Raw genomic sequence first — 14,288 nt, forward strand, 5'->3', positions numbered from 1 at the left:
ATACACTTTTTTATAGAGTAATTTCACAGTTCTCCTTTCCATCTAAATCTCTTCTGCCTGTAATGCCCTAGGCTAAGTAACAATAATGTCAAAAGTCAAACAGCAATTCTGGTGACTCCTCCTTTAATATGTGAATTTCGCCATGCTTTTGCCTGGAGGGCACCTTCATTGCAAACCCTTTCTAGATTTTAAGATGAACAAAAAACAACAGAACAATAATAAATACACTCCACTCTCCTAATTGACAGCAATTATATGTCTCCAAAGGTTACAGGTGTATAGTTTACATGCTATTTTCTGAGCAATCCATATTTTCTGACTTCTGTGAATACATGTGTACGCACACATACTCCATTTTCTGCTCCAGCTCAGCCAGCCACCAGAGATGCTCCTTCTTCCAACATACCCTACATCAAAAAGGCATTTTCAACCACACCAGAAGAGGCACTCCACTGAACTGTCATTAAAGATCTTACATTCTTCCACTGACAGCCCTCACACAAATAAGACATAGGATATATAAGCAAATTCACACAAGACAGATCAAGCTATCAAAATATTGCAGTCCACATGATGGCTAAAATAGACAGATTCAAAACTATACAATGTTTTATAGATCAGAACATCTCAAAATACAACTGGAAGCAGAATTTTATTTATTAAACTACTTGTATACCCTGTCATATTCTGTAAACTAGAAGAAAAATCTGTTTTGGAAACTACTGACACTCTGACTACAAAATAAAAGAAGAAAATAAATCAGTCGGTATTTTCTGAGGAACATGCAATGGCCCAACATGACCAAAAGAGCATGCCTGAGGATTCTCATATTGCAATAGTCACTGCCTTTTTAGTTTAGCACCCACTTGCTTTGAATTTCAAACTTCTAATGGATTAAAAAAAAAAAAAAAAAAAGGTATAAGTGAGTCTGTGTACTCGCAACCAAACTTTTGGGGAAAATTACATATTTTAACATATTTATTGATAGGACAAAGTATTACAAACATGTCACAAATTAACAAAATTCCAATATGACTTAGGAATCCAACTCATAGTTTGAAATATGACTGAGATACTGAGGGGCTGCTTTTTAACAGGTATTCAGGCAAAATACAGTTAGAGATAAGAGTAATGTCTCAGACTCCTAGAAGTCTGATCCACCTAGCAGAAGCCACAAAGGTTGGCCTAATGCTGAGCACAGGTGTGTCAAAGAAGCATTGATGAGATACTTAAAAACACCAACAGCCAATCTCTCTGCTGCCTTTAGTGTGCTAAATTTATTCCCAAGGTGTCTCTGTGAAACTTAACCTGGATCCTATTATATTGATTGCTTGTTACGGTGGTGGTCCACTCTTTCAGGTACACTGCTTCACTTCCAAAGTAAAGCAGATAATATGAAAAAAGCTATTAAAAGAAGTCCGCTGATGCTATAAAGGCTTGATTTGCTCTCTGACAGCAGGAGCACATATTGCTGTCATAATCCAGAGTGGTTTTGGCCCTCTCTGTTCTTGACTGAAACAAAGGCTCTGGAGCCAGGACCATGGCTGTGACTGTGTCACTCGGGATTTCAACCAAATAGAACATATCTCTATGGGTAACATGGCAACTCAGCTCACAATAAGTAACCCTTAGAAATTAAACCTATCTTTTATACAGTGCAGTTTCTATGAGTATCTTGAAGCTCATTCTCAGACACAAATATTGCAAATCTGTCACAATAAACAGCAATTTTTGTTATTAATTTAAATTTGTACCAGTTTGTATCACTTCCTTTGGCTTAAATTAAATGCATGAAACATGCCAAAATCTCTCTTTTATTTATTTTTTTTTATAACAGAAACCTATACTGAAAGCAGCAATTGCTGGCTTCTAAGCAGTTTCCTAGTGAACAAGTGTTTGATCACAGAGTCTTTGTTGTCCTTTCTAGAAATGACATGTTTTTCTGTAACATGTACTGTTTGTGCAAGCCAAAATTTCAAGCGGTGACAGTCTAAGATTGCTTACTGGATGAATTCACACTGAGAAGAACCTGTTCCTTCCCTACACGTACACATGGCTACACACTTGAGCACACAAATGCACAAACACAATTTCTCAGGAGCAGGTTTGGTACCCATGGCAGGGTCAGAGCGGAGGCAGGTGGAAGCTCAGCCTGCATCAGTACATTCCCACAGATCTCAAGGATCTGTGTAACATAAGAAAACCTCTCAGCAATCTTTCAGGATGCATATTTTTTTGTATCTTACTGCTCTTAATGAGGACTGAAGGCAAGCTTATTAAATAACTCATGACGATTAAGAATGTCATCAATTGCAGTTTTCAGGTTAATGACTTTGCATCAGAGGTATTATGAACCAGAGAATTCAAAGGGTCAGTTGTAATGTGAGAATTAACTCTAAGGAAAGGATTACTGGGCCCAATCCAAAAGCTACCAGGTGCCATTCAGCAATTCCACCCCCCCTTCCACTTGTATGCCTTTCAAATCTGCTATAGCTCAGTGAGATGGACTCAATTCACAGCATTCAGGGGAAAGTGGAAGGTGGTAAACCCTGAAGAGACAACCTGACTTTGGAGAGAAGCAACTTTCAAGACCAGGTTAGATGAGGCCCTGGGCAACCTGATCTAGTGGGTGGTGTCCCTGCCTACAGAAGGGGTGCTGGAACTAATCTTTAAGGTCCCTTCCAATCCAAGCCATTCTATGATTCTATGAAATACCACCTATCTGTCCCGTTTCATTCTTATTTATCCATTTCATGCCATGAGCCTATAAAAATTGCTAAAAAAAATTTGGTCCAAAGCCTTCTGAGTAAAGAGAATTTCGTATTTCAGCATATTTACCTAGGCTCACCATAGTGTTTAGACAGCAATATATTAAAGCCATAGAAATTTAATAAATAAGATATATTAATAAATTATATATCAACGTAAGAAACTGTCTTGGTCCGTATGACAAGATATTTCAGATAAAGCAGATATTTCACTCCAGATGAATGGCATTGTTAAATTGGTTTTGAAAATGAAGTAAATTCATTTACTTACAACAACCACTATAAACTTAATATAAAAGATGTGACCTTGGAATATTTCATTAAAGTCTCTTGCATAACTAATTGCCCTTGTATTTATAAATGTTTTAGCAATGGTTAAATGCACAGTCATAATGACGAGTCCATACCCTGTAGAAATTAGAACTCTTTTTTTCTGTTCACATACATTGTGAATCTAAGTGTTAAAAAGAGTTTGCCTCAGTTTTATGGTCTGGGATTTTTGGTTGTTTGCTTGGATTGATTGATTCGTGAAAGATCACCTCTACTCTTAGGCCACCATTTTGTCAGTTGTCGTTCACTTGCGGGTTAAGTTTAACAACAACAAAAACTTGTGGAAAAAGCCTTCACGCAGAATACAGCACTGTGTTTGTTATCCCTTGGTATTCTCAGAGGACAGAAAATATAAAAATATCTCTGAATTTTCTAGTGAATGTTTGTGCTATGCAAATCACTTGAGATTTTTGGAAAAAGAAAACTTTGCAGCCTTTAAATCCAAGTATTACCGCAACCACTGCTTGTGAAACAACTCCTGTGGCTCTAAGCTAATCACACTTAGATATCAAAAGGACCTTGAATTCACTTCTAATTTCAGATGTTTTTCATGCATCTCAAGAGGAGGTTCATGAGCATGATCCTATGGAAAACTGCTTATTTGTCATTATATCGTTACCATGTGAGTACTGATATGTCAAAGAAACAGCATAGTGAACATTTGAAGTGTTGGCACCTCTCGTAGACTTTCTATAGATGATGCATGTTACAGCTTCGTACTCTTAGTTCCTGTTTTTACTCCTTGCACTCTCCATCTGGATGCTTTTAGATTAATTGTTGGAAAAGTCCTCTCTTTGGAGGACATCCCCCACTATTGGGGGCCTGGTGCTGTTTCAGGTGTTCTGCACCTGCTCTTTCTCCGCCCCTCACATCACAAGTAACCCAGTCCTTTGGCAATGATTAATTTAAACGGCATAAAGTCTCTTTTCTGCCAAAGAGATTCAATAAATATAGTTATGCTTTCATTACCATAGTCTCTGGCCATCTGAAAATATTTCACTTAGCTGACAGAAATGATCCAAAATTCCCATTTCCTTGAACTAACAAATGGAAAGGTGGCCTTCAATAGAATGAAAAGGGATAGCTGCCAGATCCAGGTTTGGAGACTACCGTCTACTGTACACAGGCACTGGGTCCAGAGATGTGCTCTGAGAATGAAGATGACAGGGCTAAAGGAGGTAGCATCGCCACTGAGCAGCTCTGGGAGATTCAGAGCAAATCACTTTCTCGACAAATCCAGTCCTCATTTCTACTCAGAGTACTTGAACTGGTCATTTATGAAAATTTCCCACAAATTTTTACTCTCGTTAAGGTGGGGTGCAGCTCCAGCTCCCCAGACATCCATGTGAAGGCCCCGTTAAAGCATGTCATGGTCCCCTGGGGCCCCTTAAGTCCTGCTTACCCCCTGCTAAACTCACAGCAGAGGGGCAGGGCTGGCATATGCCCGCATCTCACCAGGGTCTGGGCATGCCACTGGCCCAGGAGGTACAACACTCATGCAGCCTGGCAGTATTTACCATTCCTGTCTGGAATAATGACCAGTACTATTAGCTGAGGGAGCTTTTGTTCAAAATACTAGGCTCTGGCCAAACTCTGTTCCCATTGAAGACATCACAATCCCTCCCATTGACTTCACTATGGAAAGAGTTATGCTAGTGTCTTTTATTATTCCATCATATGAGGAGTTTAAAATATTTTTTGCCATAAAGTCACATGGAATTAAATCTTGCAATTAAATCCCACTGGCAGGTACGGCTAAAGACTTTTCTGGCTTGTTTAGCCTTTCTAATGTAAGATTTCATTTGTGTATTTCCATAATGCTTACGTCTAACAAAATCCTTTCCGATGCAACAGAGATTTTTTTCCATGCTAAATACTGAAGCAGGAAAATTTAAAATTTTAGTTACTGTGAGCAATTGTGCAGCTAAAATGTTAGTGTTTAAAAACAGAAATAGCAGTTAAGCGCAAGCAGGAAGAACTTGTGTTTAAGTCTCTGTGAACATTTGGGGCTATGTTTTGTGGAGGATTTTCTATCTCTGGTTCCTTTCATTAGCAATTTTAAAATAAAGTACACATTACCTTTCATATGGTTTTCACTCACACCCTGACACGGGTGCACAGCCAGAACGCTTGTGCACCACACTGGTTAAAGATGTCTGCCCAGAATATAATAGTATAAAATATTTTGTATAAAATGTAAAACGGCTGACCTATAAAGATGTTTGATTTAGTTGTCTTCTAATATTGAGCCTGACTGTACTTCCTAAAAAGATGATGAAAGGATGTGGAGTAATTGAGATTTAATGGCATTGCTCCTTCAACAAGCTTAAACGTATGGTCTGTAACCAGCCTCTGCACTGAGACGGCCATTAATTCTGTAAATTTTGTCCCTTCAACATACGCAAACAGCTCAGTATAACTGGAATAATTTTATATTAACTGTCTTTTTTTAGAAAAACCATTAAGCTATATGCTCTTTGGCCCTGCATATCGTGAAATTACTTTGATGAGAACAAACTGACACATTTTTGTATGGTGCTGAGATCACTTTCAATGGGAGATGGAAAACAAAACTGTGTGTCCTGAGGCATATCACAGTATTTGCTTACTATAATTACAATAAGTTTTATTGTTTTTCATGCTACACTTTCACATGAGTAGTACTACTGTGAAATTTTAGTTAATTTTCATTTGTTGCTATCTTAATTGTTACAGTGCTCTGATATGTGAAAATATAAGAAGGTGTGTAACAAAAACATGCTCAATATACTCCTTCAATAATTTCTTTGTTGTTTGAAAACTTCCAACTTAGAGCAAAGCTGGCATTTTATGGCCTGCAGAGCTATAAATCATTTTTAAAATCATGATGATATTACTCAAAGCAGATGTGAAAACATATGTTTGCCATGGTTGTATAAACCGCTTACTTGTCATACTTAATAAATGTTGATACTTTTATTTTAACTACATTCCTTCTTAATAACTTTGAAAATCTTTTCCATGGTAAATATATTTTCCCTTAGTAAAAGTAATGGCAGGTTTTGAAAAACAAAGCTTGTTCTGTATACAAATTATATGGATATTTTCTGCTGAGCAACCCAGCAGACATTACACTCTTCAGTGACTGTCCACATCTGAATATGAAAATTGTTCAACATATTTGAGGTGCAACAGAGCCCAAAATGATTATACAGAGGAGAATTTGTTTATACTGTTAGGAACAAAAAATATATTTTGGACTGATAAAGATCACAGAGGAATAATAACAACTTGTATGGGGTGACAGGCTAAGGATTTTCAGAAGCAGAATACTGACTGTATCTTTCTGGCGCAGTTCATCATTAGAGGGTGCTTGCACCCTATAAACCAGAGGCTCCTAAAGGAGATGAAATATAGGTCTACCTCACTGCTTAATGTGAACTCAGCTTGAAATTGTTGGATATAAGCTATAGAAGGATATATGCTGTTGATGCTTTTAAAATTTCAGCATCCGTCCCATGATAATGCAGTCATAAGATGCCCAATAAGGTGGTCATCCTTTCCATGAATATGGCCAAATAATTTTTTAGAACTCTGGAACCACAGTGCACATGGAGTCTTCAATTTTTTTTTTTTTTGAGTAGATAAATACAATTGCTTATGGTTATAGTAAATTGCATTTAAGTTCGCTCAGAAAATAAATACAGAGAGTGCAATCATAAGCCTAAGGATTTGAGTTTGTCTGATTTTTTTAGATAATCTAAAATTCCCTCAGCCAAAATAAAAATCACTTTGCATTTTCATTTATGATAAAATGTTCCTATTTTCAGTAGACTTCTAAGTACATTTGGCTTATGTTGTCTCCTCTTTTGGACACTTTCTTCTCTTACTTTTCTTTCCTATCTTTTGCTTTAAAATCTAAATAACTTCCTTGGTATATGCTTTGGAAGCATATTTTCTAGTATTCACTTCACACTTACCTTCAGCTTTCCTTCATTTCTTCAGCTTTATGTCATCTTGTTTTTGCAGACACTCAGTTTGTCTGGTGCTCTCTGTATGTACTGCCAGAATAAACTTTGTCTACTAATACGAATGATTTATTTTTTTTGTATTTCTAAGGAAACAAAATGCCTTCTTCCTCCTCAACATGCAGCTGCAGATGCCACATCTCTGTGTCTGTGACACCTCCCCAGGGCTTACCTGCATACACCAACATACTCATTTTCACCAGCACCCAACAATCAGAGCAAGGAGAAATGAGCAGAGGAGGCACTTCCCTGCCTACCAGACAAACTCTACAGATCAAGCTTCACCTCCTCCCTTGCTGCCTCTCACTTGTGAGTTGATGTAATATTACGAGACGTGAAAAATGTCTAATATTTCTCTCACCTACGTACCAGCATTAGAGTAGCCTGTACACACATCCACTGGAGGAAAAGAAACAACACTGTGTGACTAATCAAATAGTTGCTAGGGACTTCATAAATAATTGAGTCAAAAGACCAGCAAGGTATTACTCCCATATGGTCTAAACAGAGGGAAGCAAAGATATGATTGTTAACACTTCCTAAGAAGAATGTGATCTAAATTCACCGGATACGTTATTCATTGCAATTAGGCACGTAGTTTTCTTAGATTTATGCTATTACGTCATTGCATATGCAGAATACTAGAGAAAGGAATACAACATGTAAGTGCAATTAAATGCCTGAGAGAGAAAACAGTTTAATTTTACCTTTCTCCTTTTGCATTTTTTTTAGGCTTGTCCCGGTTTCTTGATCAATGAGTTCTCCTTCCCTGCTGTTGGTCAACATAGCTAAAAAAATCAGAGTGCACAGCTATATAACACTGTCAGTAAAGAAATGTCAGAAAAGAGGAAAATATTAAATTATACCTTTTTGTCAATAGTTTGATATTTTAACATTTATTTATTCTGTATAATTTCTAAAGCAATTGACCATTTTCACTGTCCATAAGTCTCCTAATTCAGCAGTTAGAGCCAAATATGTAGCAAAAGCAAATTTGTTCAAGTTGATAAAAAAAAAAAAAAAAAAGAAAAACAGGACGGAACTAAAATTATTAATGTGACGAATCTAATTTCTTATAAAATGTTCAAATTAACAATTTAGAAAAGTACTTCTCAGAAATAATTGTGGGGAAAAATGCATTTAGTAAAACAAAATATTTAGGTTTTAGCAAGTACCTATGAAGCAGCAAGCTTAATAAAGAAATACAGATACAGAGATAGTAACCCACAGATGAATTGGAAGAAAACAAAAACATACTCTGTGGTGCTAAAAATTTCCTCACTTAAAATTTTCAAAATCAAAGAGACATTAAGTTTATGATTTCAGGATGCTTATTTTCTTTGTTCTTATTTGATTAAAACATTTAATTTTTGGCAATTACAGAATTTAAAGCCATTTCAGTGAGGAGAATTGTTAAAAAATTGCAAAAATTGTAAGAGTAAAAAAAGCCACATATGTATATGAAGTAGATGTACGTATCTCTACAACAAAAAGCTTTAGACTTCAATATAGAGAAATTTGTGGTTCAACATAAATAAAATTTAGCTTTCTTAAAAAAAAACTTTTAGCACTGTTTCTGGAGCTCAGAGGATTGCAGTATGTGCTGCTACTTTTAATATAACAAGTTACAGTAGCTTTCAAAAGCTACAATAAGGTAAAAAAAAAAAGTCCCTTTTTCATTGTTGCTAAGGGAAGTTACATTTCTTGTCCTGTGTATTTCTAGCCCTATTTTAAATACATGAAAGCTGAGGGGAATCTACTTTCTAGTCCTTGCCCTGAGTATGCGTATGTTAAGGAAAATAGCTCAGTCTCTATTCACTAGACTTTGTGTATTGCCAACTGTGCTATGTAGTGCAATGTTGCTGTATCATGGACCACAGTCAAAATTCCCAAATCCCAGCAAGCAGCTGAGTAGCCATTTGATGGGAGAGAAGACTATAATGACTTCCATGAGCTGCACTGTTTTTGCAGTTTAAATCTAGCTCAGCAATGCCTGCATGGGCAGCAGTCACTGTGAAGACAACAGTGTTGACGTACACTGACATGAAAAGATGTTAATGGACTTGCCCTAGATCCCTCCTGGAAGCACCAAGAATAGGATCCAAACTTCCTCCAATCCAAATTCGCATTTTAAACACAAGATCAATAATGTACAGAATGTGAAAACTGTTGTTGAGAGACCAAAAAAAAAATCAAAAAGCTCTCACCTTCATTGCAATGAGGAAACATCTGGACAAGAGGAGGTTTTTGGAGTGGAAAACTCATTATATAATCTGAGAGTTTTCTGACATACATTCAAATTAAAACATTTCTTGTTCTTTTTCAACTCCAGGTGCTTTCAGAGGCACTTTCTCATGCCAGCATGCAAGGTTTAGTCAGTCATACCATACATAGAAGGGGCAGTATCTTCTGTGCATCGATGGATGCAGGCACAGAATGAGTCTGAGGGTCTGGTCTATGCATAGTGATGAACCTAATTAAACAAATTGTAGCAATGAACTTTCTGGCTATTGGGGGGGGTAGTGTTTGGTTGGTCCTTTGTTCTTTTAATAAAGCAAGTGCTTTCCTGAGATTCCGAGTAAATAAATATTTGCTTCAAAAACCTGATAAAATTCTTAAGGTCAGTGGTTGTCAAGGGGTGTGAGGCTGCAAAGCACTAACCAATTCTGTCTGGGGTGTTGTCCAGCTGGGAGGGTGAGCTGGACACGCTGCTGCTCTGATGGGAGGAAGCGTGGCTCCCAGGCCGCTGACTGTCTTCTAGAGATGGAGCTGGAGAAGGGCTGTCTTGAATCCTTTCCTTGAAACAGAAATAAGACAAGGTCTGTGCAATTTGATTAATGAGCATCAGTGCAGTTCAATCAGAAAATGAAAGTGGCTGAAATAGCAATAACAAATAGTCTTTCCAAGATAAACAGTGAACAGAATTCACATCAAAAGGGCGGTACAGCCTTTTATACTCAAAAGCAGTGGAGTCTTCTACATGCAATGCACCCAGGCACAGTTTTTCATCCTTAGTGTCATGACACAGCACTTAACACCTTTTTTTCCTTGATAAATCTTTATTTTCTAACTTTTTCACACATAGGAATATAAAGCATGTTTTTACACGCAGTTTGTAAGAACTAATTTTTATTTACAGATAGTGCATGTAGGCATGTATGAGTTACATTTCAAATAAACAACTCAGATTTGGATTAACTGGCACAAAACACCATCAAATTTGTAAGCTCACAAGAAAAACTACTTCTGTGCCTGAAACATTGCATCGTCCTCTCAGGGTAGCATGCAGACCAATTTTAAAAGTTATGGTACTGGTAAGACAAATTCACTTTTGGATGGAATGCATCACTTGCTAACAAAAATAAGACTGTGCTTGCAAATTCTTATGTGCATATTTGCACACAAAATCCTGAGATTAACTTCTAATTTAAATATACCTAGTACTTTAGGGAAAAGAGAAAAAAGAGGTAAGAAATTGTAAAATTTAGCAAAATTAAATTCTTCAGATCTGTGTATCTAAACTTGCAGATTGCCTGGAGATATGGAATTTCCACCAGGAAAAATCTTTAGTAACAGGTCGGACAAGCAATAATTCATCTTGTCTTGAGAAATGTGATTGATTAGATGATCACTTGAGATCCTTTCCAACCCAGTGATTCCTCATGCATTATTCTGAATTGATTCAAAATTCTAGTCCCCTTCATTCCTGTTCCCAGGACCAACAAAACAATATGAGAATTTTCTAAAAGGGGCAGATCATGGCCTGAGATGCTCTAGGATTTTAAAATCCCTTCTCTATGTTTTAAATCGTCTGTTGCAGCTAATGAAGTTCTTGAAGGTATAATTCCACTGGAGAGACACTAACAAGTAGATGTTTAATTTACAGAAGTCCAGAAACTGCATCTTTGCAGTTGCCCTCATCTTGTCATCTATGGCAGCAGCTGTTCCCTGCAGAAACCTGTGGAAACACAGGACTGAAATACTACTCCTCCTTTTTTTTTTTTTTAAAGGGAGATCCTCTGCCTCCACCTCATTAAAAATCACAGCTACAGGGTAATCTGGGGATGCTGTCTCAAAGGAATCTTGCAAATTTTCTTTCTTTCTGACCTACTCTCAAAGATTTTTCATTAAGAAGTATGTGTTCTGGCTACTTGGTGGCAATTTTCCACATGTTTTTGAAAATAAGCTGAACAGCATCCAAATTTTTAGTGCAGTTTTTGCTACACTATGCTAAATCAATAATACAGCTTTAGGAACAGAACACTAGATTCTAATAGTTTATCCATTATAAATAGCTAGCATAATAGCTTCTGCTAATAACCTATCTAAGAAATTCATTAATAACACTTGCAGTAAGATCAACTTTTTAAGAATATCCTGTTACCCATTAAAGCCATCTCTCTAAAACACACCCAACCCATATTTACAGACTCATTTGAGAATGATGCAAAGGGAATATGAGAACAGATCCTCCTAATAGCAAGGGGTTTTATTTGTCTATTCCAATCACACCAGCCAAAAACGTAGCATTGAATGTGTCTTTAATAGGATAGTTATTGTACATTAAATAACAACTGAGCCTCAAAATCATGTAACAGATGTGTATCTATTACATAGCTGTTAATCCTCAATGGATTCTTCAATTATCTGTTATTTAATGAACACACAATAACTAATAAATCTTACAGGAAGACTTTTAATTGCAGTATTTTTTAGTGCTAATTAAAAAAGGTTAGTAAGTTTTAAAAAATGAATCTACTATGTTGAGTCAGAAGATCTTGAAGTTTTTAAAAATGAATGATTTTAAATAAATTCTCAAATTCTGGGAAAAAAAAAAAGTTTAAGCTACTGATCTTCAAACGGCCATTATTTTCTTCTTCATCTCAAAAGACTGATTTTAAAGATTGCTGAGATGAGCAGAAGAATAAAAAAGAGTTGCGACTTATTCTGGGGATGGTCGGTTTAGTAAGCCACATTTATAGTGGTTTACTAAACACCAAAAATATTCATCCATATATATGAATAATAATTTATATGCAACTGATGTCATCTACTTCGTCTTGTTTGATGCTGTCCCACACAACTTCCTTGTCTCTAAATTGAAGAGACGGATTTTATGGATGGACCACTCCGTGGATTAGGAATTGGCTGGATGTTTGCATTCAAAGAGTTTTGCAGGCAACAGCTCTATGTTCAGGTGGAGACCTGTAACAAGCGGTCAAGAGTCCTTAGGAGTCAGTATTGAGACTGATATTATTTAAGGTCTTTGTTGGTGACATGGACAGTGGTATTGAGTGCACCCTCAGCAAGGGCTGACAACACCAAGCTGTGTGGTGCAGTCAACACTCTGGAGGGAAGGAATTACATCCAGAAGGATCTTGACAGGCTTAAGAGGTGGGCCTGTGCAAACGTCATGAAGTTTGGCAAGGCTAAATGCGAGGTCCTGCATCTGGGTGGGGGCAATTTCAAGCACTAGTACAGGCTGGGTAATGAGTGGATTGAGAGCAGCCCCAAGGAGGAATTGGGGGTGTTGGTGGATGAAAAACTCAGTGTGAGATGGCAACGGGTGCTTGCAGCCCAGAAAGCCAGCCATATCCAAGGCTGTCCATCGAAAGACATGCAGCCAGAAGGTTGAAGAGGGTGATTGTCTGCCCATCCTCTGCTCTTGTGAGATGCTACCTGGGATGCTGTCCTCAGCTCTAGGGCTCTGAGCATAAAAGGACATGTAGCTGTTGGAGTGAGTCCACAGGAGGGTCACAAAAATGACAAGAGGGTTGGATTACCCTCTTACCCTATGATGACACATTGAAAGAACTGGGGTTGTTCAGCCTAGAAAAGAAAAGGCTCAGGAGGCCTTATAGCAGCCTTCCCGTACTTAAGAAGGGCCTACAAGAAAGATAGGGAGGGACGCTTCATCAGGGTGTGTAGCAATAGGTAATGGTTTTAAACTACGAGGGCAGATTTAGATTAGACATTGGACAGGAAGTCTTTACTATGAGGGTGGTGAGGCACTGGAGCACTGTGGATACCCCATCCCTGGAAGTGTTCAAGGCCAGGCTGGATGGGGCCTTGGGCAACCCGGTCCAGTGGTAGGTGTCCCTTCCCATGGGCAGGGGGGTTGGAACTGGGTGGTCTTTAAGGTCCCTTCCAACCCAAACCATTCTATGATTCTGTGCAACCCTGAGCTTGTATGTACTGTCCTTTACATTTGTGTAAATAATAGCTTTGTGTAAATAATAGGTTACAGCTAACAGGCTACCACTCTGACTGTAATTTGTCTGGATTTTAGTTTTAACAGTTCTCTTTGGCATTACTTATTCCCTTTTTATCACAAAGAGTACTTAGTTTACAATTATATACAATTTTGAAATGATTAATTTTACAGAAGAGTGCATAGTTTAAGTAAACTTCATTGTCTATTGCAACCATGAAAATGAATAGCCAAGGAGAGGACATGCCAACTGTTCTGCAAAAAAAAACAAAAAAAACAAAACACAACAACTATGAACAAATATGACGATGAATTAACACTTAGATATCACACAAACAGACATATGTGTCACCTTAAATGGGAGTTATTTGAGTAATTCAAAAGCTGATGATTTGGAAAAGCAAACTATTCAAGCTCCTTCTGGTAACTGTACTTCCCATTGTCTCTTGCTATAAAATAATCTCTTCAAGTAATTTGCCTTCAAACTCAGGGTCTTAGTTTGAAATGTTCAGGCAGAAATAAATGTGTCAAATAATAATGTCATTCTTAATCACACAGTGAATCATTTTCTAAGAGAATTAGTTGATTATGTCATCTAACGTCTTTCTGGTTACAAAAATTTACATATACAGGGAAGATGTACCTTTCCCTATAGATAACAAAGGAGCTGGAATTTTCCCTATATTTTATGTACTACAGATAATGATAGAGTACTGTCATGTAGGACTGCATGTGGATAGAGAAACTGTCTATTTCTAAATGTTTGTGTGGAAATGTAATGCAGAATTTCCTCTACTATAATGAATAACACCATGAACAGATTCTTTTTTTGCAAGTAAACAGATCCATTTTTCAGTCCTGTAATCAGTATGCATCTATTTAGCTACTTAACAGCAATGTGCTCTGGTTCATTAGGTAGCTACTGTTGTGTCTCAGCCTAGTTAAAATTTCACAGCAAGTTAATCTATTTTA

General features: G+C 37.2%; 1 protein-coding gene across 5 annotated transcripts in view; it reads right to left on the minus strand.

Moving 5' to 3' along the window:
* Positions 1-14,288, minus strand: part of DACH2 (dachshund family transcription factor 2) — a 354,632-nt gene that overhangs the window by 107,326 nt on the left and 233,018 nt on the right. For all 5 annotated transcript variants that reach the window (XM_084293884.1, XM_084293882.1, XM_084293886.1 and 2 more), the window contains exons 6-7: positions 9,767-9,902; positions 7,813-7,893 (exon numbers count right to left, since the gene is read on the minus strand). In XM_084293884.1, coding sequence (XP_084150010.1) covers positions 7,813-7,893; positions 9,767-9,902 — 217 coding nt within the window. The remainder of the gene's footprint in view (positions 1-7,812; positions 7,894-9,766; positions 9,903-14,288) is intronic.

This window comes from Netta rufina, assembly GCF_964035555.1.
Source record: "Netta rufina genome assembly, chromosome: 12".
Classification (NCBI taxonomy): domain Eukaryota; kingdom Metazoa; phylum Chordata; class Aves; order Anseriformes; family Anatidae; genus Netta; species Netta rufina.